The sequence below is a fragment of the Boleophthalmus pectinirostris genome, unplaced genomic scaffold (assembly GCF_026225935.1).
Source record: "Boleophthalmus pectinirostris isolate CB_2022bp ecotype Guang Dong unplaced genomic scaffold, ASM2622593v1 HiC_scaffold_20, whole genome shotgun sequence".
NCBI classification, from domain to species: domain Eukaryota; kingdom Metazoa; phylum Chordata; class Actinopteri; order Gobiiformes; family Gobiidae; genus Boleophthalmus; species Boleophthalmus pectinirostris.
This window is the reverse complement of record NW_026571153.1, coordinates 8,763,267-8,789,543: the sequence shown is the minus strand read 5'-3', so window position 1 is coordinate 8,789,543 and position 26,277 is coordinate 8,763,267. Positions and strand designations below refer to the sequence as shown.

The window sequence follows — 26,277 nt, the reverse complement described above, 5'->3', positions numbered from 1 at the left end:
ATCTGAGGTCCGAGGGCCAGCTCCAGGTCATGGTGCCCAAAATGAGACTTAAAACCAGGGGGGACAAGGTCTTCTCTGTGGCCGGCCCCAAACTCTGGAACACTCTGAGATTTGAGAAGCACTTTTAAAACTGAATTCTTTCTATTCTGACTGTAATGATTCACACTAAGATTTTGTCAAGACATTTAAAAAGGAAAATTTACTAAATTAATTTCTACAACTCTTATATACTCTATAAATACTCACATATAAATATACTACGATTTTTTTAAAGAACAATTTATCTTAAAATTCATAAAAATTGCAAAAATCCAAGCTATATTTGGTACTTTGGTTTCATAAAGACTTGGACTTTGGACTTACGGGCCAGTGACTCGAGACTCGACTTGGACTTGCCTGTATTTGACTTGGGACTTGACTCAGACTTGAGGTCAAAGACTTGAGACTTACTTGCAAAACAAAGACTGGGTCCCACCCCTTTCGCCAAGAGTATTTTTTGGTATATTTTACTCAGTTATTTTGTTACAGTGCTTTTTTTTTGGCCATTATTTCTATTGAACCGTATCGAATTAATTTGAACTATATCGTATCAAATCAAAAGTGCATTGTATCGAGATATGTATCGTATCGTGGCCTATGTATTGAGGTATGTATCGTATCGGCAACTTCTGAATGATACCCAGCCCTAATATCCTATGTACATGATGTTTACTGTCCTTAACATGTTTAAAATGTGCACCATAAGTGATTTTTTCCCTCTTTTTTTCACCACAATTTAAATTCAAGTCAATATTTTCCCACAAAAGTTCGGTCCCAGTTTTATGAATAGTACACGCTGTTTAGATTGTGAGTCAGGTGAGTTGTTTTGAGCAGGTCAGATAGCAGCTGCAGTCGCTGGACCACACACTGCACTAACACACTGCAGGAGCTGTATAGGAGAGTGTTCCTGTATGTAAACACTGGGGCGGCTCTAATGGACTCATCCCAGGCAAAAACACTGGGACGGAAAACAGGCACTTACCAGACATGTCCTGACCCGAGACCACCACAGGGATTTTACAAAGACTACTGCACTAATCCATCTATGCATGTTACATTCTGTCAGCATAAATTAGGTTAAAACAATAGTTGAGATGCATTTTAGGTCATTCAGGGTTCCCACTATTTTTCACTGACAAAATTTCTACATGTGTAGAATTGATCAAACCTTTAGGCCTAAATATGAAATATTAATGCTTTCCACTCACCTTATGGTTTGGTATTATAGTTTTTTAACATTCAAAATACTGTCAGTGCATTTATTGTCGTCTCTTTTAAACAAAAGGCGCAAACATTTAGAAATAATCATAATAGCCTCATGAAAACTTAACAGAACGCTGTGGTCCCAAAATTTTGAATTTAAAATCTAAATTTCACAATATTTCTTGACTATTGGCACCATCACCAAACTACAATATATTTTTTGAATTCACTTTTACCATTATTACCATTCCTCTAGTGCAGACATGTCAAACTCAGGCCTGGAGCCCAAATTTGGCCCACGATATAATCATATTTGGCCCGCAAGATCTTATCAAATATGTATTAGAGCTGCCCCGCCGGCTACAGACAGACTATAGAGACATTTTTTTTGTTTGTTTATTATTTTATATTATGCTTGTTCTGGATTCAAGGTTTAAGCAAAACTATTATTAAACATTTATTTTAATAAGAAAAGGTTGAACATTACATATCTCGAAAGAAGAGAAAACATGCTGATGTTGCTGAAATTTTTCAATAAATATTTAGTTTGGCCCTCGACTTAGTCCCAGTTTTTAATTTTGGCATCCCTGCTGTAGTACAAGCCTATTTAACCTGTGGCCCTCAAAACTATCTAACCCAGTCAACAGACGGATTAAAATTAAAATATTTTCTCTTTTTTGCTGGTTTTGACCTTGTATTATTGTAGGTTAGAACTAGTTTAGTTCTGGTTGAATTCTGGGTTAGTCCTGGTTCAGACGCAGTTGGGATGAGTTCAGTACTGGATTGAGCAATGTTGTAAAGTCTTTTGCATTCTATTTTTCACCAGAATTCAATATAGCAGTTGTTGTTGTTATATTATTATTGAAACAGAGCTGGTGCTGTTTTGTGCGACTCGAAATTGTGCTAAAAGTGGTGTTGTGCTGTGCTCCTCCGGCACAGAGGCCATGGTCCGCTGGAAAATTTCAATGAATAGCCCTGCTCTAGTATGTGACCAGTCTCATAAAAACCTACTTTCCAAATGATAAAGTAAATTGAACGTGACATAAACAGCCAGATTAAAAAAAGGTCTAAGTTTTTGGAGTGTAGTTCGAATTGACAACTAAAAATATCACAGTTTCTTTTAGATATCACGATATAACCAAACATACAACTCCCTAAAAACCCGGCTCAATGTGTTAAGATAATTTAACACAACGTAACCATGCACTTCCTGCCCCATAAACACAAGTCCTAACGGGTTTTGTGGAGCAGCTGACCTCCAGAGTGACCTCCTGCTTGGCCATGGCCCGCTCCACCGTCTCGTACATCTGCGTGTTCTGAATCCCGAGGCCGCAGAAGATGGCGAAGGCTTCCAGGAACTGCTCGTCGTTTCTGTTGAAGGCCCTGACGCTCCCCGAGGCCTCGTCCATCTTGTTCACCAGCTGACACACACCTGCGTTAAGACACAGAGGCGTACACTTAAAGACACGCTCTGGAACTTTTCGAATAGAAGTACGCCGTCTGCTTGTTTCCGTGAAGACTGTATGTGTCACCTGGAAAGTTTGACAGTAATTTAATTGCACAAATACCTCCATTCTTACAGTGAGTGAAGTCCTTTCTGCATAGATCTGACCTGTAACTTAATGGCATACTGTGGAACATTCCAGGCAAAGCAATAACATCTCCATGGTGACAAGCGGGTGGCAGACCCAGCACCACAAAAGTTATATACTATGGCACAATTTTAAGCATGTTATACTGGAAGGAATGTAACAATATCGACAAAATTATGATATTAAAAGTTAACAGAGTGGTAAATCCAGAGTTCACTAAATAGTAGAGTTGTAGTCAAGAGCGCATTAATCGAGACCAAGACCAGTCCGAGACCACAGGGTCCCGAGACCAGGACAAGACCAAGATCTTTGAGGGTCGAGACTGAGACAAGGCCAAGACTTTTAAATGTCGAGACTAAGACAAGACTGAGACCACGGCCCATCAAGACCAAATCAAGACCATCTTTGTCATTTTTGACATTTATTTGTATTTTACACTTATTTTTGCCACATATATATCAGTGTTTTTATAGATCTATCCCCATTTGATCTGATTAATGTTAATTTAAGCATAAAATAAGCCAAGCAAACTGAACTTCTTCTTCAAGAGAACTTCAACTGGCACTTTACAGAAAACTGTGAAGAAAGTGAAGAAAGTGGGTAGTGTTTTTAAACCAGTTTTCTCAAGATTCTAACTGGGGTTATATTCTCTTACTGGTTTTGCAGTAGGATTTAGCCTCTGCACATTTACCAAACGCACGTCGTGACAAACACAGATGCATTTGTGAACTTTTATTAGGCAAACTTCAGCCACATGTCGCGGTAAGAGGTTTATTGCCGGCTGTAATGAAATATGATCGCGCTCGTCGAGTGTCAGACCTCGAGACCGAGTCAAGACCGAGCCCAAGTGCCTTCAAGTCCGAGACAAGACGGACTCCAAACGCGGTTGAGTCCGAGACGAGACCAAGACCGCAAAAAAACTCTCGGGTACTACGACACTACTACATAGACCATGATCCTTTGTGCTTTTTTATTGTAGTTCCAACAATGAAAAAATTTTACTGAAACTTGAAAAAACGTAAACTAATCTTCATTTATGAATACTCAGATAGTGTGCCCCAACATTTTAGAGAAATGAGTTTTGCATTTCTACAACAAAGCATAAACAATATTGCAATAAAATGTATGAAGAATCCTTTAGAAAGAAGAAAAACACTTTTGGATATAAAACAAAATAACGTGCCCCTAATCCTCTACTTTCCTCTCCTTTTACCACTGCAAACATACTGTTGCATTTAGAGTGATTCATGCATGTTTGAGTAATCTTTATTCGCCCCCAAAGACGTCATTGCTCTGATCAACCCCCATTTTCACCACCACTGCTCCACGCCCAATGCTCTGTAGTGAATTCCTCCTCAATTTCTATTTTCTTTATCAGTAAAGGAAAGAGAAATCTGCTGTTCACTGGTGGTGTGCAGCTGTCCAGGAAGCGCTGACAGCACGCAGCTCTTCGTTGTAATGATCTGGAAATTAACAGACTTGTTCTTTTTCTTTTGTTTTAGATCCAGGGTTCCTACTGTTTTTCACTGACAAAATTTCAAAGCTCTTCCATGACTTTTTCATGACCTAAAGTGAGTTTTTCATGACTTTACAGCACCATACATGTGTAGAATTGATTTGTTGAATTGTTAACCCTTTCCACTCATCTTATGGTTTGGTATTATAGTTTTTTAACATTCAAAATACTGTCAGTGCATTTACTGTCGTCTCTTTCAAACAAAAGTTGCATAAGTTTGGAAATAATCATGTCCTACAAAGGCAAAAGGCAGCAACATCATGTTTGGTCAGAAATTAGTTAATGTAATTTTGGGGGTACTTGAGATCTCCTGTGAATAAATATTGTGAAATATATTGAGCATGACTCCTTATTTTTGACAGAAGCAGAGCACAGTAACTGCCAAATAAGAGGCAAAGATCCATTTTGAGTTCAATATTTTTCACATACAAATATTTCTTCATTATAGCAAATAGTTGTAAAATTTCGGGAGCTGTACCTATTATACTTTTGTCTGGGCAAAAAACAAACTTTGAAGTAATTTTTCTCAGTTTCACTCTTTGGCGAGTTAAGGTCTTTTGTCTTTGTAGGGCAGAAAAATAAAAGCCTAATGAGAACTTAAGAGAACACGGTAGTTGCATGAAAGAGATACTATAATTACAAAACTTTCATTGAATTTATAAATTTCCATGACTTTTCCAGGATTTTCATGACCGTGGGAACCCTGTAGATCAATATTATGATTTAAATATAAAATAATGATAGACGGGTGTCATAGATTATAACTATGACCCCGTTTACACTGGAACGAATCAGCGTATCACCGTATCGGAAATTATTTCTGAGTCCTTACTTATCCAAACAGTTTTGAGCATTTGTGTTTACGTTTTACAGAAATGAAACTTCAAACTGCACTGAGAGCTCGAAAAAAACTGCTTGATATTGTGCGCTGATGCGGTTCAGCTTCTGTCGGACTAAAGGACACGACTCAGTGGAATATGAGTGTTCTTTGTGTGACGGAGGGATGTTCTGCTGATGGTGAGTCTGTTCTGTGTTTCTGTCGCGTTGGAGATGGTTCATGTTAAACTTTTCAGAGATTATACGTCTGCAGGTCGTATGCACAGACCGTATATATGAATGGACAGATATTCTAGCCTCTTAGCGTTTTGGTGGTGAATTACTTCGCGCCGCATAGACCTACATCAACGTATCAGCATTTTCAGGTGTCCACACAGTACCAATCAGATCCATCCTCAAATGAATTCATGGGAGCTGGCGGCATCAGATCATTCCGTCTCTGGAGCCGTTTTCAGTTGGATTAGTTTGAACAAACACTGCATCCACAACGAAAACGACTCGAAAACGTACCAGTGTGGACGGTGCTCACATAACAGACAAAAGCACAATACGTCTTCTTTGAGGGAAATCTTCCAAAGTGTCTTCCTAATGCAAATGTTATCACTAATCTGAGTTCACGAGGCTGTATTAAAACAAGACCAGGGTCATAACAAATTAAACAGATCATCACAAATGACTGAGTTTGAGTGGGAGGCAGTGAGGGCCGGGCTCCTTTGAAGGGAAATCTATGGCCATTAAGCTCCTCCAAGTGGCTGCTATCAGATCATTATGTAGATGGTAATCACAGAGATGGATGGAGTGCCGCGATCCTTCATAAACTCATAATAATAGCGCTTATGCTAGTTTCCTGGCTGTGCCGTGGGATATTTCATCATGCACCTCATATGAGATCATTTACAATAACTGTCAACACTGTGCAGGTTTTAGGAAGACAGGAATAAACATGGGCTTATTGGCTCTTAGTGCGGGACAGTTAACTCCTATAAAAGAAAAACATCTTCACTGAAAACACTGGAGTCACTGAATTTCTTGGTGAGTAAGAATGATTTTGATTAGGGCTGGGTATCATTAAGAAGTTGCCGATACGATAAATACCTTGATAAATAGGTCACGATACGATACAATCCATTTATCATTTGTTCATTTGTTTTTCAATATAAAACCAAAATCAGAAAGCAAAAAAAAACTATTACTTTCTTCATTATTTGTCTCCAAAACCAAACTGAAAAAAAAAAAAAAAAAACAGATAACGATTCGGTTTTTCAGTTTTTGATTTTGTGTTTAAATGAATAATGGGAAAAAACGGATAGCGGCTGATTGATTCCTGTTGACGTGATTTAAACTGTGATACCGGACTGAACCAGGACTAAAACAGGACTAAACCAGCACTAAACCAGCACTAAACCGTTTTCAGTCCTGGTCTGGTCCCAGTCTCAGTCCTGGTCTCAGTCTTGGTCCTGCTCTCTGGCCTCAGTCCTGGTCTCAGTTCTGGTCTGATCCCAGTCTCAGTCCCGGTCTCAATCCTGGTCCTTGTCCCGGACTCAGTCTTGGTCTGGTCCTGCTCTGAGTCCTGGTCTCAGTCCCGGTCTGGTTCCAGTCTGGTCCCGGACCTGGTTTAGTCCTGGTTCAGTCTTTTTCTGTTTTTTTCCATTATTCGTTTAAACACAAAATCAAAAACTGAAAAACCAAATAATTATCTGTTTTTTTCATTTTGGTTTTGGAGACAAATAATGAAGAAAACAGTTGTTTTTTCATTTTCTTATTTTTGGTTTTACATTGAAAAACGAATGAACGAACGACACACATCTGGCTACAGCGCAATTTCGATGTGATACGATATATTTCAAATTGATTTCAATAAAAAATAAAGGCTAAATCATGGCTGTGATACTAAAAGTCTTTGTTAAACCACTTCTTGTGCAAAGTTCATATGAAACACAAACATTTTAATCATCAAAACAGTCAAAATGTTAAATGTGTTGCATAAATGACTTCTCTTTTTCTAAACAAGCAAAACTGTAGCGCTGTAACATAATAATTGAATAAAATATACCAAAAAATAATATATTGATACAGCAGCCCATGATATCGATACTGTATCATCACATTAAATGATACGATATATTGATATTTGGATAGTTTTGCACAACTCTAATTTTGATATTCGGATTTCTGCGTAGTTGTGGGTTAACCCCGTAGCATGAGGTGAAAGCATTATGAAACATTATGGTTTGGTTGGAGCCATAGATTTTATCAAGAAGAGGAATAAGTGAGTGTGATGCCTCCAGCCAAATGAAGCTTGTGAAGTTAACGGTTACAGGAGCGAATTTGGAGCCAGGCTTAAGAATAAGATTTTTTAATGGACAAAATAGAGAAATGAAAACACCAAGGTCATGTAGTACGCGTTATTACGAACTTTTTAAAACCAAATTGACAAGACTTGTACTATAGCAGGGATGCAATTTTGATAGAGGCATACATTTAAAGACACACGCCTAACGATATCAAAATTGCTGGATACGATCCTTTCACGATATAGATCTCATGGTTCGATATTTATTACGATTATTTACTAATAAAACTGTAAATCTGCTATACTTGTTCCTTTTAAAAGCCTTGAAACTCTTTAGGTATTGTAATAACATAAAAAATATGACTTAAAAGTGCTTAATAACAGCTATTTCTTCATGTAGTCTACACTAACAACACCAAAAGATCATGGTCTATGTAGTTCGCTCTGTTTTGTTTGTTGGTTTTTTTTCATGGCAAGGCAAGGGAAGTGTATTTGTATAACACAATTCATACACAAAGTAATTCAAAGTGCTTTACAAAATAAGAAAGACATTAAAAAAAGACAAAAGAAGGAAATTAAAATCACCATAACTATTAACTTTAAGCAAAAAGACTTGTAATTCAGTGGCCTCTGATTTTATTGTGAGACTTTTGACAATAGCAGATACAGAGAGAGGAGCCACAATATTCCAATGCAAGTAAATGGGCGCCAGAGTCAAAAGCAGCTGGAAGTGCTCGGATACAAACTTCCTATTTGGAACACGACGGCTAGAGCTTTAGCCATGTCCATTTATTTATACAGTCTGTGGTTGGACAGGGAGCACATCTCAACTTCAATCACCAGCTACAAGAAACTGCTAAATCTAAATCACTATCTATCCAGTCAAACAGAGTCTAAGAAAAATAAAAAATAAAATAAACTTTCTTTTTTCTGTAACTACCAACACTTTGTAACCTGGCTAATGTTGCACATCACCACATTTATTTGAAATGGCTCTTGCTGAAAGCGAAAAGCAGAAGGCAGAACATCATTTGAAGTTGATAGTTTGAAGAGTCACAACAGTGGAACAAGCTGAGAAATAACATTTGGCTCCACTCAAACCACAAGTCTGGTGTGCTATTTATTTATACATGCATTTCTGCAAACAATCGTTTAAGATCTACAGATAAATTACCTATAACTTTGTCTTTTTTGCCGTTCCAGATGGGCGTGCAGAGCAGACTCTTGATGTTACTGTGGTCTGGGTTTTCACTCTGCTGGCAGAATAGAGAGAATGAATAGCTTTAGGAAAGAAAAGCACAGACGGAGTATACACACAGAGACTGTACTAACAGTCCAGGGGAAGCGCTGGTCCTTGGTCACGTCGCTGATGTTGAGTGGCTGTGCGGTGTTCTTGCAGCACTGGGCGTACATGTAGTTTATCTGGTTCACGTCACAGTCCCTATGGAGACACAACAGTACACAGCATTAGGACTGAGTATGAAAATCACAAAGAGGAAATACGTTTCATTTAGATTCTTGAGCACACATTAGATAAGTGTGTAGCAGAGTGTACGTGGCACAAGAGCAGCTGAGTAATACACAATGGGCCTCATTCATGAAACGTTCTGACAACAAATTTGTACCTAAGGCCTTTCTAAGAACATTTTTAAAGATGATGAACATTACCCAGGAGTAGTCGATATTTGTTTTGTCAATAATTCATGTACAGTATATTTTGTACATTTTGATTATTTGCCTATTTTTATGTTTTAAAAAAAATCATTATACCTAATTAGCCATAATAAAGTATAAAGAAAGACATAATGACTACGGATGTAACAATAACAAAATATTGTGATACCATATCGTCATAAGTCTCTCAATAATATCGTGGGCTGTCACAATATATCCAATTACAAGTTCCTTTGCTTAAATGCATGGTTTTCTAATAGCAATAGCTAATAAACATCAGGAACTACATATCCCATGAGTCATTTCAGTCCAGACAACATGAAGAAATATGTTTTCTACTTGAATTCTTGGGATTATGATGGAAATAATTCACACCAAAATCTTGTCAAGGTATTTTAAAAGCAGAAATGTGTCCTCTTCAAAATATTGCAATAAATATCGTATCGTGAGATGCATATCGTGATAATATCACACTGACAGATTTGGATTTTGTTATATCTTTAATAATGGCTAAAAAGGAAATAGTTAATTAAGGCCCTATTCACACTAGTACTAGTATTCGAGTCGTTTTTGTTGCAGATGCAGTGTTCGTCCACACTAATCTGATGGAAAACGGCTCCAGAGACGAAACAATCTGGTGCCACCAGCTCCCATGAATTCATCTGAGTACAGATCTGATCCAGCACTGCGTGGATGCCTGAAAACGCTGATACGCTGATGTAGGAGCTCCAGTTGACGTCCTTACTGGACCGCATCATTGTGACTTGCACCTTCCTGATTCGCTGGGTTTATGACATTGGTCATGTGACGCTATTGCAGAAAACAGTTTAAACAGACGGGAAACAGCGGAGCTAGAACTACTTGCTAGTACACAAAAAGACTGTTTTCACGCTTGCCATCTTCAGACACGGTTAACAGAACACCCCTCTGTCACAGAAAGAACACTCATATTCCACTGAGTCGTGTCTGACAGAAGCTGAACCTTGTCAGGGCACAAGAAGCAAGCTGTTTTTTGAGTGCTCAGTTTATGCAAATAAGCCATGTGGTTTTAAGTTTCATTTCTGTAAAACGTAAACAAACATGCACAAAGCTGTGTAAAATTGGGAAGGATTGTGGACACAGAAACGACGTGTCTGTACAGAGACAGTTTGATACGTTTCAGTGTAAATGTAACCTAAGAATGATTCAGGCTTACCTATTCACTAACTCCTAACCTTAACCAATTAATAGAACTTATTAAGCTTGAATTATTCTTAATCAACCATTAATTAGCCATTTTTTCATTGTGAATTAAGTCTTTCTTCATGCTTTATTAAGCCTAATAAGTGTTACCAAAAAACATCCTTTTAATCATAATCGCTGTTAAAAACTGTATTCTTTTAACTGTATGTTTTAATAATATTTAACTTGTTTATGTTGTTGTAAGGTGCCTATTAAAAATAAAATGTATTATTGTTATTATTATTACTATTAAAATTTCTAATTCTGACTTAAGAATTGGATGCCTTGGGTCTGGGATCGTGTGAATACGTCTTTATGAATATTGCTTCGCTCATGCTTTGATAGTTTCTGGTGCAGATGAACATTCTCAGACTAGACTAGAAGTTTGGTTCGCGTGCGCTAAGAAGCAATTGAGGGAAGACATTGTTTTATTTTCAAAAGGAAGGGTGCAGCCATTACTTTAACATCCGCAACCGCATTTATTTCCACACTGAGGCAAAAACAATCCAGCAGTTCTTTCAGGCGCCCTTGAACAATGACTAGAAAATCGCATCTAAGTTGTCACTCGAAAGAACCCGTCGGCGCGTCACGCTCAATGTTCCATCTCTACTGTGCCAGAAGCGAAAGGCATCACTTCCACCCAAACAGACAGCTCGCGTCACGGCTAACGTCGCTTGTTAGTGGAACAACTGTCTCCTGTAGCCGCACCTGAGCCCCCCTCCGCCCCCGACCAGCCAAGTCCAACCACAACGTCAGCTCGAGTAGTGCATGACAAATGCTGGAAAATGGATACACAAATATAACGTGGGGTGAAAGGGAAAGCTAGAGGGTTTAGGAGCATTTAAGGGGAGATACTACAGGAAAACGCTTTCAGAAATCCTCCTATCTACACATAAAGTTATCTTTTTTATTAGAGATCCAGTTTTTTCTGTTCTAATATGTCAATACTTGGGCTTTAAGTGTCTCCCAATGCCTGATATCAACCAATACAAGGGCAAAGAATATAATTTATTTCCTTTAAACACAAACAGCATAAGGTAAAAATTTAAATTATAATGTTTTGTAACTACAGAACAGCTTTGTAAAAACCTGAGTTGAATATTATGAGATGTTTGGGACCAGCATTATGTAGTGAATCATCTTATTACGCCAATTGATAGACCAAACTGGAATATCGGCTGAACGGATCTTGATCCACCAAAATGTTCAATATCAGCGCCGATATCTGATACCAGTACTGTATCTGTGCATCCCTAATTATTATTTCTGACAATTTTCCTCAAAATGCATAGGGCCTCATTCATGAATCTTTTAAAAGTAGCTCAGAGAAGTCTGCGTCAGATTCACAAACCGTTCTTAAGATCGCAAATTCCTTCTGAAGTGACTAATTCCCCAACGTCCAGCTACGAACACTTCCACACTCATAGAAAGTTAATACGTATCTGGTTAGAAACGCCTTCTGAACTTCCAAATATGGCCAATACGGGGTTGGTATTATGACACGAGGGAGTGAGGGAACGAGGAAGTCAGGTGAAGCGTTTACAGACGGCTTTAAGTCATAAACATCGGGCTTTCCCTGAGCGCAGACCCGCTGTAAATAGTGAGGGAGAGGGGCTGGGGTGGGGGTGCGTAAGAGGGCGCTCAGGTGGTCAGGGAGGTGATGGGGGTGTTGAGTCCAGCGCGGTGATCAGGCTCAGGGCTGTAGCAGAGACACATATGGAGGCACTGGGGCTGGGACAGATTGAGGCTCACTGTGGCCTGTATTAAGTCTGTTAGACCCAATAAACCACATGTTCCATAAAACTCCTCATAAATGTTATTGGTTCACATCGTAATATGTTTTGGGGAAATAATTTAAGAAAATATAACTTACAATCAAGGAGGAATTTCAATTTTTAGGTGCATTATCAGAGAATTTTTGCTCTCTTGACTGTTCGTAAAATTTGTTCTTACAGAAGAATTAGTTTAATTAAGAAAAAGTTTTGTGAATGCCAAAAATGTTGTTACGAAGGTCTTAAGTACAAATTTGTAAGAATGTTTCATGAATGAGGCCCAATATTTAATTCATATATTTTTTCAGTAATATCTTTTTTACTCAAGTACAATTGAAGCATGAAAAATATATGCAATTTGGTCCCTTTTTTTTTTTAACAAGATTTTACAATGGGGGAAAAAATCTGAATAAAAATAAATTGAAATCAGTAAAATACAGAGGTTTTATTATTGATAGCTCTTGATTTATACATAAAGAAAAAGTGAGTGATTACACATATTAGAGACATATTTTGTTATTCCATGAGCGTGTTTGCCTTGGTTTGGAAACAGCTTTCTGTGCACAAACTTTGGACAAATTGAGCGTAATTATAACAATCTGTTGGCCTCCCCTGATCCCTCCGCTGCTGTTTCTTTCCCTTCGTGATTGACTTCAATGAGGCAGCAGGAAAAGCTCGCCTAAATCCTTGACGGTGCTAAAGTGCGGGGGCCACAATCAGGAACTAAATCCGGAGCGACGTGTTGTGACATTGTGGACTTCCTGGTTTGAAAAGTGCAGTTTTTAATGTCACTATGAAAAGCCTCCTGTGGTTTGGGGTTAGTCAAAGCTCACGGCGGCGGTGCGCTGGACGTTTCATTGGCTCAGTCGGAGCTGCCCACTTTTTTTGCCATATCACAAAGAATCATGACTGGACAGTGGTATTTAAGGATACTTATTAGACCGAACTGAGGAAAGTTGGCCTGGAACATTGTTATATAATTGTTTCTTTAAATGTTTTATGGTTTAGTTCATGAAATTATCAAATGGAGTCAACAAAGACCATTTAAATTCAAGGAAAATCTGTTGCAATTATATGTAAAATAAAATAATAAGGATGATTATTAACATTTAACCACAATAGCTTGACTAATCAGCTTATATTCATTCAATTTTTTTTTTATCTGTTATTAAACTGCATCAAATATATAGAGAAAAAAAGAGGTATTATTATAAGAGAAAAAGGTGTATTATTTATACATCCAGGCTCAAACATGATCTGATTTGCTTTTGATTTTCTGTGAAATCAAGGAGCTCATTGGTCACCCATCATTAAAAAAAAAATCTAATTTGTCTCCACTCAGATCAACAGAGTTTAGTGTTTCGATCATTGATTCTGCAGAAATCCTTTCCATTCTTTTTTCCTTGTAAGGAATACGGCTGGACATTTTTAGATTTTTTTTGATACATACACTACCGGTCAAAAGTTTTAGAACACCACACTTTTTCCAGTTTTTTACTGTTTACTGTTGACCAAAACATATTCTAAACTTTTGATTCACCTCTGGCAGATACAACATCTGAACACACTCTTGGCTCGTTCTTTTAACAACAGAAATCAAATATTCTTCAGAAAATTCTTCCCAAGTCTGTTGTAGAAGTTCCCATAAATGTGTGGCACTTGTAGGTTTCTTGAATTTCACTCTTTTGTCCAGTTCATCCCAAACCAGCTCGATGGGGTTTGAGTCTGGAGACTGTGCTGGACACTTCATGTTTTCAAGCTTTACCATCTTGTTCTTTTTTCCTGAGGTAGTTTTGGCAGAGCTTGGACTTGTGTTTTGGGTCATTATCTTTTTATTTAACCTCTGTCTGTTCAGTTCTTACCTTTGTACCATTTCAAGTTCTTCATTGGACTTGCATGACTTGAACTGTAATAAATAACTGGAAAAATATTGAGGGTGTTCTAAAACTTGTGAGTACCTTGCTTCACAATACCGATAATACATTTATATCTTTGAATTACACTGTGTTTATTCTCGCTGAATTCTTGTTTTACTTTTGTTTTCTCCACATAAGCACTGTACGCTCATGCTCTTTGTTTTGGTAACTTTATTCTTTTACTCCAGAGAATTACCTGAGCAGAGGAGGAGGATTACACTGGAAAAAAACAAAAAACAATATCTAGATAAGTTCAAAAAGTGTTACATTAAGAACATTTGACTTTATTTGAGTAGATTCTACGTGACAGGTCAAATTATCTACCAATGGAATAAGTGTGTTTTTGTTTCTTACTTCAGGTGTTGTTTTTCTAATCTTAAGTGGCGCAAGATGTATTTTTATATTTTAAGTACAAAAAGTCTTGTTCCAGATAATTTTACTCGTCAAGTGAATTTGACTGAAATCATCATAAAACTTTCTTAATTCATGTGATCTCAACCCTCTCCAGGCAGGCGTTTTATAAGCTTTTTTTTTACTCATTCATGCTGATAAACGTGGACGATGCAGACTGTGCAAGAACGGCTACACCCAAATGGGCTGCCAGAAGTGCAAAGTACTTTTGTTGTTTACAAAGGATAAAAATTGTTTCTTGGAGAACCACATGAAAAGGTGATGTTGTTCTGCCACTGTAAAGCACTGTGCTTTATGTTTTCATTGTTATGAAAAGTGGTATACAAATAAAGTTAGTGTTCATATCATTTTCAGTCTTCAGTGTTAATTTACCACACCAGACCAATGTTGCAAATCTTCAACATCCCAGAACACATTGGATGGTCTCTCTCAAAAAAAAAAAGTCAGGATTGTATATTGCGACCCCATATGATAATTTTCCGCAAATATCAGATTTTTTCCTGTTACTAAAATTTAATTTGAGCTAGATTGGCTAGATTTTAGTTTATGCAGTGTATGGAGAAAAAATGTGGCCTACGATGACGATCTGTGGTGCTTTTGTGGGGGCCACGATGGACGAGTGCGACAGAGATGTTTGTTACGGACAATGAAATAATAACGTCACTCACAAATTTGAGATTACGAGCAATAAGGTATCAGTCCAATATGTGGAGACACTTGTATGGTTGCCTTTTAAAAACATACATTTTTGTTGTTTTGTAATGTCACTGTCCTTGTCTGTTTTAAAAATGGACCCTAAGTCAGGAATAAAGATGATGATGATAAGCAAATGATGGCATGTTCTGTCCAGCTTGGTTGAATAAAGTACATTTTACATAATATCCTCCCTTTATCTCTTTGAAAATGTGTTACAGCTAAACCCCCTTAAAACTGCCCATCTGAAAGGGATCTTCTCATGCCACTCCGCACTATCTCTCTCCGATCTCTGAGCAGTACTGGCTCCACTGTCAGACCGCTGAGAGCACAGATCCACTGCTAAACCTGTTTCAGAGGGAACACTCCATCTGCTCCACCAATAAACCGCTCTTGAGTCACAAACTACAGCTGCTATCAGGCTTTATTGACTGTCCGCCGCTGCCAAGAACAGGTATTAGAGCAAATATAAAGCCAATAAAGTCCGTATGAAGCGCACGTTACCTCCTTGTCCAACTGCATTATCTCACCACTTTGGGTTTTCATCAAGACTCCAGATGTTTCATAGACGTTTACCTGATGCAGTTTGTTCAGAGCAGGTTAATTGTTTTTTAGCGGAACAGTCAGGCATGCACAATACAATAAATGTGAGAGCTGTCACAAGATTTCTGAGAACAGCGAGGATTTCTGAAAAGCCGTTATTGTGTAGTTGGTTCACTTGAACGTGAGTTTTAGCAATCATTTTCCAATTCAGAGACCTAGCAAATGTTTGATGACCTACTTGGTATTGAGCAAGCCGAGTGGTTGTTTTTGTAACCTAAGATGTGTTTGGTTTGTTTGGGGTGTCCGCTGTGTTTAATAAGAATCTGAGAACTAAGGAAACATGGAAATGACATTTGGATGTTGGAATAAAGTCAAGAGGCAGATAGAGACAAGCACATCTAACTGTGGCTGTGTGCTGGCTCCAAAAACAAAACTGTGCAAAAGAAGAAAGAAATCTGCACTACAGTTTTTTAAAGCTCCCACATTTTTATTTCAGTGGCACCACAACCACAATGTCACGTTTCGGATCAAGCCCTTCTTAAACCAGACATGTCAGACAAATTTGGACCACGATATAATTATATTTGGCCCGTGAGATTCTATCAAATATGTATTAGAGCTGACCCGCCGGTAACAGATGAGCTTTATTTAAAATGTTGTTATTATTTTATATTATGCTTGTTCTGGATTACATTTTTAAGCAAAACTATTACTAAACTTTTATTTTAATAAGAAAAGTTTTAACATTGCATATCTCAAAAGAAAAGAAAACATGCGGATGTTGCTGAAATGTTTTAATAAATATTTAGTTTGGTTCACGACTTAGTTCCAGTTTTTAATTTTGGCCTCTGTGAATTTGAGTTTGACACCCCTGTTTATACAAAGTCAAGAGGTGACTCAATTTGTGCCAGAAGTAGAATAGAGATTGGGATCTAAAGTTATCTGCAAAATTCAGAATATTGCTACAAAACGTGCAAAAAAATCCATGGAGCTCAACAGTGTCCACCCCTGGTTATGATAAAGTTAAATTCCCATTCATTTTTCATATAAACTTTATGAAAAAAAAGGGGTATTAAAAGTTTGAAAGCTTGATGACCAGTGACCAGTTTTTTAAATGTGCTTTTAGGACTTAAAATAACTGCGTGACCATGTTTCTGATGTTTTTGAACTCTTAATATCTGAAAAGTGTATGAGAAAAATGAATGGAAAATTCCAGAAACGGAGTGGACTTTGAAGTGCGTGGGATGATTGAGCTCTGTAGAGATGCATGAACCAAAACAATGTAAAAAAAACAAAAAAAACACACACAATAATGTAAAGTTAAGAGCTGTGGAACGAGATGTATCAGATTACTATTAAATGCATTTTTAAATCTCCATAAATTTACCACTGGGCTGAAAATTCTTTAAAGTGTGACGACATAATCCCGATCTCTATATATTGGATTTTTCTTACATATTTCATGATGTATCTGTATGTTCAGAGGAGACGTAATCATGTTAATAATGCTGATTTAGTCACAGAGAACGAGCCTCTCTAGGATATGATGTCAGACTGGGCCAAAGTACAAGATAATTCATCACACACTTTTCGTTTTTCCCTCATATCATTGATTAATGTATAATAATATACGCAATGTAATGTAATGTAATAACAATTTAGGCTTTCAATATTAATTTCCTTTAAGACAGACCTTTAATAACGCTTAAATTTCTTCCTCCAACATCTGAACTCTGCTCCAAACCAAATGCTTTTACTCAGAATTGACTGAAACCTAGATTAAGATTTGATTAGTGTGATCCTTGGCGAATGTTTCTGATATGAAGTCAGGACTTTAAAACAATTTATCAAATGGAGAAGCGCGAATGTGTCTAAACCAAAATTGTATCGTCAAAAGTCTCACAATATATCGAATTACAAGTTCCTTTGCCTAAATGCACGGTTTTATAGTAGAAACAGCTTATGAACATCGGAAACTACATATCCCATGATTCATTTCAGGGCAAACAACATGAAGAAATATGTTTTTTACTTGAATTTTTGGGATTATGACAGAAAAAATTCAAATCAAAATCTTGTCAAGGTATTTTAAAAGCAAAAAAAGTGTTCGATCTACAATTATATTAGCCTCTTCAAAATATCGCAATAAATATCGTATCATGAGGGGCATATCGTGATAATATTGTACCAAATTATGCATCTAAACTTCGAAAATCTCCGTTTAAAGGCATGTAGAAGTTCATATATACGCTGCTGATACTGTACCGGGCCTGTCGCTTACACAAACAGTCCCCGTGCTGCAGCTGCTGAGATTAAGATTGAATTTGAGATGCTGCCCTGGCAACTGGGGAGTCCAGGCCACCGCGGAGCCTGTGCCTGCGGGGGGCGGAGGTGAGGCGAGGTGATGAGGGAAGGGGGGGGGGGGGGGTCTGTCTCTCTGCATCTCTGATCCCATTAAAACTCGCTCACCGTTAGCCAAGCACCAGGAAGCACCGAGAAGCACCAGGAAGCGCGGCAGCTGTGGACTCCTCCTGACTCTGGCTCCTTCAGATCTGTGACATTTCATTGGTCGGCTCTTTTATCACGATAATCTTGTTTGACTGTAAACAGTATGGGCTCGTTTCGTGCCTAATCCGGATTATACTAGAGCAACTCAGATAGAATTAAGATTTTTTTCACAATGTACCAGTGTCAAGGATTAAATTAACAAACAAAAAAACTCTTGAAAATCACAACTACGACTACTATACGCCCATGAACCACTACACAGATTTAAAGCCACATGGTAATATAAAAGAAATTGACGTATTTTTTGGACTATAAGGCGCACCGGATTATAAGGCACAATATCAATAACGTCAAATTTTCTCGTCTATTTTCATACATAAGGCACACTGGATTATAAGGCGCATTAAGTGTAACAAATGGACGACACTTGAGACTGATTCCTTACCCCAGTCGTCCACGATCCATTGGCAGATCGCGGCGTAATTCGCCCGGCGTTGCCTCCCTGTCTTGATGAATGTGAATATCGGTGGATAGTTTAAATTTGTTTTATTATTTCCTGTGAGGAGGACTCAAATATACATTGAGTAATAATGTGTTTAATGCAGCTTTGCACACATTTGTTTACATTTTACAGAAACGAAACTTAAAAGCACATGACTAATTTGCATAAACTATATGTGCTGAAAAAAACAGCTCGCTCCTTGTGCGCTGATGCGGTTCAGCTTCTGTCGGACTAAAGGACTCACTTACTCTGTGAGGTTCCTGACTACAGTAGCCGTAATGCTCCGAACCATCAAGCGGTGCGGCTTCGTAGTTTACCAAAGTCGTGCTTAAACATTTTGACAGATTTTTGAGCGCCGCGTACCACATAAAATCAGTTCGAGGTCAGTAAGTACAACCAGAAGTAATACATAAGATGCACCGGATTATGAGGCGCACTGTCAATTTTTGAGAAAATTAAAGGATTTTAAGTGCGCCTTATTGTTCGATAAATACAGTACTGTGATTTAAAGTTGAAAATGTAATTATACTAAGATAATTATATTATATAAAAAGTGTTTTTTAAATTATCATTATTGTGGTATCGTAATCGGTATTGAGTATTGAGTTGAAAACACTATTCAGGTGTGGTAGAAAATATTACATTTATATAGTTGACATAATATTCATTTTATTTATTTTCTGTATTCAGTTGGGTATTTTTTGGTAACATATTATGTAGGTTAATTTAAGACTACTTGTGTGTATGTGTTATCATTTGCTGTATTAACAATGTCCACTATAAAAAATAAGAAAAAAAGAAGCAAGTCTACAGAGTACAAAACGGCCATGATACTAGCAGGGATATTTAGAGAATGTTTTGGTATGTCTGCTCTTGTTGAATGTAAATGCCAGAGGGAAGCAAAAGTCAAAGTGATTTATGTTTTGCGGCAATTCTCTGCTGAGTTCCAACATCATCAGGGAAAACCAGAGACGCAGAGATGAGCAAACCATTTGGAGCTCCAGTACACAGGCCAGAACTTACAGCCACATGTACTTCTCACTTTGTACTGGATAAGCAGATATCCTTCAACAGTTTTTAGTGAGATTTTATTCTAACAAGACTAAATGTAAAAGAACTGCCTCTGATTTTTTCTTAAAAACATGAAAAACTGAACACGCTCTGGTCAAAAGTCCTCACTTACCTCAGGCATTCCGAGCATCCTGATTATTCACCATGAGTTTAAAAGCCGTTTTAAACTTTCAGAGATCAGAGTGGAGTTTTGTAGTCGTGGTAAATCTAACAACAACTAGCATTCTAACATGGACTTCCTGACTATCGGGCATTAAAACATTGCGGACAACATGCAGCAAACATATCCTCAATTAAGACCTGCTTATACAAAATATCTCTACAAATACATGAGGAAAAAAAATCATGTACTGAGATTTTAAACTCTACTAGATCTATTCTAAACACGAAAATCGGGAACTGGATGCTGCTCGGAATACTTGGAAAATCTCATAATAGAAGAAAAATGGAACACACCCAATTAATTTCAATAAGAGCTCCACCCGAGTGTCATTGGTAGCAGAATAGAACTGCTTTCCTCAACAATTTTTGCTTTTCCAGTACCGAAGCAGCTACATTTTAAAAAATTATTTACCTATAACAAGGGTAATATTGAGTTAAAGAGTGGATCAACAATTGCGAGGAACATTTTGCTCAAACTGAAGATTGCTGTACAGGATAAGACCGCCAACACAGGTTAATTGGAGGTAGAATTTTTAAGATCCCATAGTATGCTTTTTTCTGATCTATGTTATAATGCAGTAGCCAGGCTGGCGCAACCTAGTGCCTCCGCTCAATTTCATTTCTCTCCAGCGACTAGGTTAGGAATCGGAATACACTACAAGATTTGCAAGAACGCCAGAAGTTGTAGACCGCGCACCGGCCAATCAGTGAAGAGCTGTGAAGCCATGACGTCAAATTCAAGCGCCTGTCTGGGTCCCTTTTGTGGAACAGCACAACAGTAAACAAAGAGGTCGAGATGGATGTAGATGAAGACAGACATTCTGTGTTGGCGACGATTCCTAAAATCAAGGATTTAAAGCTGGAACAAAGAGAATGTTTGGTGAATTTTATCAAGGGGAAAGACGTTATTGCCCTTCTTCCTACGGGATTTGGCGTATTACATACATCACAACCAAATAGCAGCGGTTGTTTAAATAAAAAAAGTACCTGCCTACCGTCGAGCGAACGAATCCTAATGCTGTGAGGTCCGACGGTTTCTACAAAGTGAAACCATCTGATGATGCAGTTTCTTCATCAAAAACAGACTTGGAGTTGTGTTTTTGTTTCATTCACACATGTTTAACACACAAACCTGCATATTTAGTTCTTCTCTCAAACTGAAAACACTCTTTTCCACCTTGTGATGCCATGTGGTAAAACAGGAAATGCTCCACTGTGTTTTTAAACTCCATACACCTTCACTATAATTCTTTGGATGATTTCAGCTCTGGAATTGCCAATCTCTACTGAACAAAAGGTAAAAAGTAGATGTTAAATTGTAAACAAGGTGGAACAGAGCATTTTGAGCTTTGGAGATGTAGACAAACTGACAAGAAAGGAATATATACATGAAACAAAACACAACTCTAGGTCTGTTTTTGAGGAAGTAACAGCATTATAACATGGCTTAAAGCACAAAAGAATCCATTTTGCGTAATATAAGACCTTTAACATGTTCTTTCTGCTCTCTAGCGAGGTTCAAAAGTGCAATCTTAAAGACCAAAGGGTACAAGCTGAGAGGTCGTTCACACCATACAATCACATTTTCTCCGGATTGTCTTTGCTTTTAATACCCAGAACGGAGCAGACGTTTGGGAGAGGCTGTGCAGTGGCTGTGACAAAGACCATGACCTTCATGACGTTTGAGGCTTGGACTCCAAAGAGGGTTCCCACAAACTCTCCCAGTTGTCCGCGCTGGGCCAAGAGAATGAGGACACTCTACTTCCTGCTGGGACTCTACACTGCACAGTCAATGGATTCCCCCTTATTTCACAAGAAGTATTGCTACACAAGGGTTGGGAAAAGTTTTGAAAATAGCTTTAGAATGATCTTGAGCTGTATCAGAACAAGTATAAGAGCACATAGACTAGAATATGTACATGGACCACCTGGACCACTGAGGGATTACACAGATATAAGATTGCATGGTAATATAAAAGAAAGTAAGGCTGTGCAGTTAATTGAATTTTGATTGCGATTTTGATTTGTGTCAAACGATCTCCAAACTCAAATAATCGAGTTGAAAGTTGATTTTAGGATTTTTTTTTATTTTTTTAATATATAAATAAGTATATCTATTTCTTTTTTAAAATATATAGATTGTAGAACTGCTGAATATATAGTTTATTTTGGATACGTTTATGTTTTTCTATGCCTTATTTCATGTTCAAAGTTTATTTAATTCATTCATTTTGGTTTTATACATCACAAAACTACTCTGAGGTGCATATTTGGAGCTTACATTTATTTTCAACTTGAAAGTTTTGCGTAAATTATCAATAACAAACTGTTTTTTGAGAGAGAATTGCTGAATAAATGCATTATGTAACAAAAAAATAATCGTTTGTATAATTGTGATTTCAATATTGACCAAAATAATCGTGATAATCGAGCAGCCTTAAAAGAAAGTACTATTAATTAACGTTGAAAATCACATTCTATTATCAAAAGAAAGAGTGTTTTTTTTTATTATTATTATTATGATTGTGATATTGGAATCAGTATTGAGTATTAAGCCTATTTCTTAGTATCAAAAGTATGAAATTTTTGTATTTTGACATCACTACACTATAAAAAACTTAACAGAATCTATTTGATATAACTACACACAAAAATTGGGACAGCTGAAGAAAGGTAAAGTCTATTCTTGTGTCTCTCTGTGTGGGCTTTCAGAAATAGGCCAAGTGCACCAACCTGTAGAATAAACATTTAGAGTACAAGAGACAAAGGCCACTACTTTAGCTAAAAGGAATTTTACAGTCTGACTCACTGTAGTGTGAACAAATCAGGCGGTCACATGCAACAGGCCAGGCCAGGCTGACCCAGAAACTACAGGCTATTCAGCTGTCTAGCCAAGGTCTGATTGGGATAAATCGCTCAAACAATTATTACTAGGCTGATTGTGCTACCCTGACCTTGTCCGAATAAGAATGTGGTACAATGTATGTGTATTTTGTGAAGAACAGCCAATATATCAATGTTAATAATATTGTGCTATACAAAGTGATAAAAAATTAGAGATGAGAAGATACGTGACACATTACACCTATAAATTTAACCAAAGCTTTGTTAAAACAGCCTGGTAGCACCACCTGCCGTCTTAAAGCTACTATCTGTAATTCGGTTTGCTGACGCGTCCCTGCTGTATTCTCACATGTCACCACTAGATGCTTCTACTTTACTGCTGTCTGATAGTGAGCGAGCTTTGGACTGACAGAAGATGATCAGAGAGTACAGGGCTTTATTTGTCTCAGGGAAGAGTTTATATCCTCTGTCCTCGTTTTGTCTCCTCTGTGGGTGGGACTTCCTCGCCCATTTCCAGCAGAATCGAGGAAAGGTATCAAGAAGAAGGAAGCGAAGAAGGAGAAATGCTAGTCCTGTGAAATGTTTGTACCGTATTTTTCTGACTATAAGGCGCACCGGATTATAAGGTGCAATATCAGTATCATACATAAGGTGCACTGGATTATAAGACACATTAAGCAAAACAAACGGATGACACTTGAGACTGATCCTTAGCCCAGGCGTCCACAATTCATTGGCAGATCGTGGCGTAATTCGTCCAGTATTGCCTCCCTGTCTTGGTGAATTATTATTATGAATGTGAATGTGGGTGGATAATTTATATTTGTTTTTTTATTTCCTATGAGGAGGACTCAAATATACACTGAGTAATAATGTGTTTAATGCAGCTTTGCGCACATTTGTTTACATTTTACAGAAACAAAACTTAAAGCCACATGGGTAATTTGCAAAAACTATAAGCACCTGAAAAAAAACAGCTCGCTCCTTGTGCGCTGATACAGGACGTGAATCCGTGAGGCTCCTGATTACAGTAGCCGTAATGCTCTGACAATCCATCAAGCGGTGCAGCTTTGTAGCTCACCAAAGTCATACTAAAACATTTTCACAGATTTTTAAGCGCCGTGTACCACATAAAATCAGTTCGAGGTCAATAAGCACAACCAGAATTAATACATAAGGTCGATTTTTGAGAAAATTAAAGGATTTTAAGTCCTAAAAATACGTTATTCTGTGTTTTGACTGTGCTAATGTCACGGAGGTGTTTTATTTTTTTTTTTTGTGTGTGTGTACTCTACCATACTATGCCCCAGTAGGATCATGGTCTGGGGCTATTTTCTTTTTTTTTGTCCTCCCCCTATCTTCATGTTAAGCTGCAGTGATTATTCCTATCTACTACCTGTTTTCTGGTCCAGTCCACGTTGTCTTCCCCATGTCATAGTGTATTGTATTGTGTGTTTGTAATGTACGGATGAGGTGAAAGGTTCCAATTTCGATTCCTTTGTATTGACAAATAAAGGCCATTATTCATTCATTCATGGTGAGCATGAATAAAGGCCAGGTAAGAGGAGGAGGGACGGGCTTCACATTGGCCATTTACTGGTAAAAAAAAAAAAGTAATAAACTGGCAGATGGTAGATTCACTCCATGAATATATGTCTCTAAAATTGTTATATCTGAATTATGGAAAAACTTAGATCATGCAGTGTAAAATGAAAATGACACACTCAATCAATTATTCAAAGCCATCAAACTTTTCCAATTACAGCAAATTGGTCCAAAAAGAAGAAAAAGATCTGCTTTATGAGTTAAAAAGGAAACTAAATTTAAAAATTAAGTATAATACATTACATCACATTTGCCATTACCTCTTTGGCACGTCCATTACATCCACCAGCTCCTCGTACTCCATGTGAAAGACGCTGGAGAAGGAGTTCTGCAAAAGTGAAATGAGTTTGTGAGTTAGCGTTAGATGTCAGAAATAGCCCTGTGGTTAGCTGTTACGTGAAGCTAAGCTAACTTTATTAAGATCTGCGCAGGCTGATACTAGCTGAGTGGTTTGGACACTTTCACCACAGGAGCAGTAATGCCCTAAAGCAGAAGCAGAGTGTACAATTCAACTGCTCCCAGCCCACATTTCCTGTCTCCAGCTGAACGCGCCATTTAAGACGACCACTCTGGACTTTGTGAACTGCGCCTTTGGTGAAGCATTAGCCGCAAAAATCTAAAAGAGTGACTTTTAATGGTAGTTTTGAGTTTCTGCTCAACTGTGTCCAAACTCAATTTATTCTTTATTGGTTTTACATATTTACCTCACAAAGCAGTCACTCAGTAAGAGGATGACTGAAACCTTCAATGGATTAAAGGTCCAATATTACACAAAACTAACTCTTGTTTTTTATTTTTTAATCAATTTTTGAGGGAGTGGATACTAGAGGTGTGCAAAAATATTGAAATATCAATATATCGTATGGTTTAATGAGATGATACAGTATCAATATTGTGGGCTGCTGTTTCGATATATCACTAAGAGTATTTTTTGGTATATTTTACTAAATTGTTTTGTTGCTTGTTCAGTGCAAGCAAACTCGTTTATGCGACACATTTGACATTTTCACAGTTTTGATAATTAAAATGTTTGTGTTTCATATGAACATTTGCACAAGAAGTGGTTTAACAAAGACTTTTAGTATCACAGCCATGATTTAGCATTTATTTTTTATTGAACTGTATCGAATCATTTTGAAATATATCGTATTGAATCGAAAGTGCGCTGTATCGAGATATGTATCGTATCGTGACTTATGTATCGAGGTATGTATCGTATCGGCAACTTTTTAATGATACCCAGCCCTAGTGGATACCCAGCACATTAATAACAAGATAGACATAACAAAATATAACACTAACACAAATAAAAAGAAAGAAAAAAAGAGCAGAGAGAGAGAGAGAGAAAAAAAAAAACTGACTCTTGTGATTTTAAGTCTTGTTATAATGTTGTTAATAGGGATGTAACAATAACCGAAATATTGTGATATAGTATCGTCAAAAGTCTCACAATAATATCGTGGGCTGTCACAATATATCGAATTACAAGTTCCTTTGCTTAAATGCATTGTTTATAGTAGCAACAGCTTATAAACATCAGAAACTACATATCCCATGATTCATTTCAGCGCAGAAAACATTAAGAAATATGTTTTTTACTCGAAATCTTGGGATTATGAGGGAAATAATTCACATCAAAATCTTGTAAAGGTATTTTAAAAGCATTTCCATCTACAATTACATCACCCTCTACAAAATATCGCAATAAATATCGTACCGTGAGTTTTGGATATCGTTACATCCCTAGTTGTTACCTCCTCAAAAACACACCTGGAGTTGAGTTTTGTTTCATTCACACATGTTTGAGAAACTCTTTATTATTATGATTAGTTTACATCTCGAAAGCTCAAAAGTGGTAGTGGTAGTTTTCAGGTT

The 26,277-nt window shown here is 37.4% G+C and overlaps 1 protein-coding gene across 1 annotated transcript in view; it reads right to left on the bottom strand.

The window, feature by feature from the left end:
* LOC110158737 (cGMP-specific 3',5'-cyclic phosphodiesterase-like) overlaps window positions 1-26,277 on the bottom strand; it is a 121,449-nt gene that overhangs the window by 35,133 nt on the left and 60,039 nt on the right. Inside the window, 4 exon segments of the mRNA XM_055156646.1 lie at window positions 2,499-2,674; window positions 8,655-8,733; window positions 8,813-8,921; window positions 24,663-24,730. Coding sequence (XP_055012621.1) covers window positions 2,499-2,674; window positions 8,655-8,733; window positions 8,813-8,921; window positions 24,663-24,730 — 432 coding nt within the window.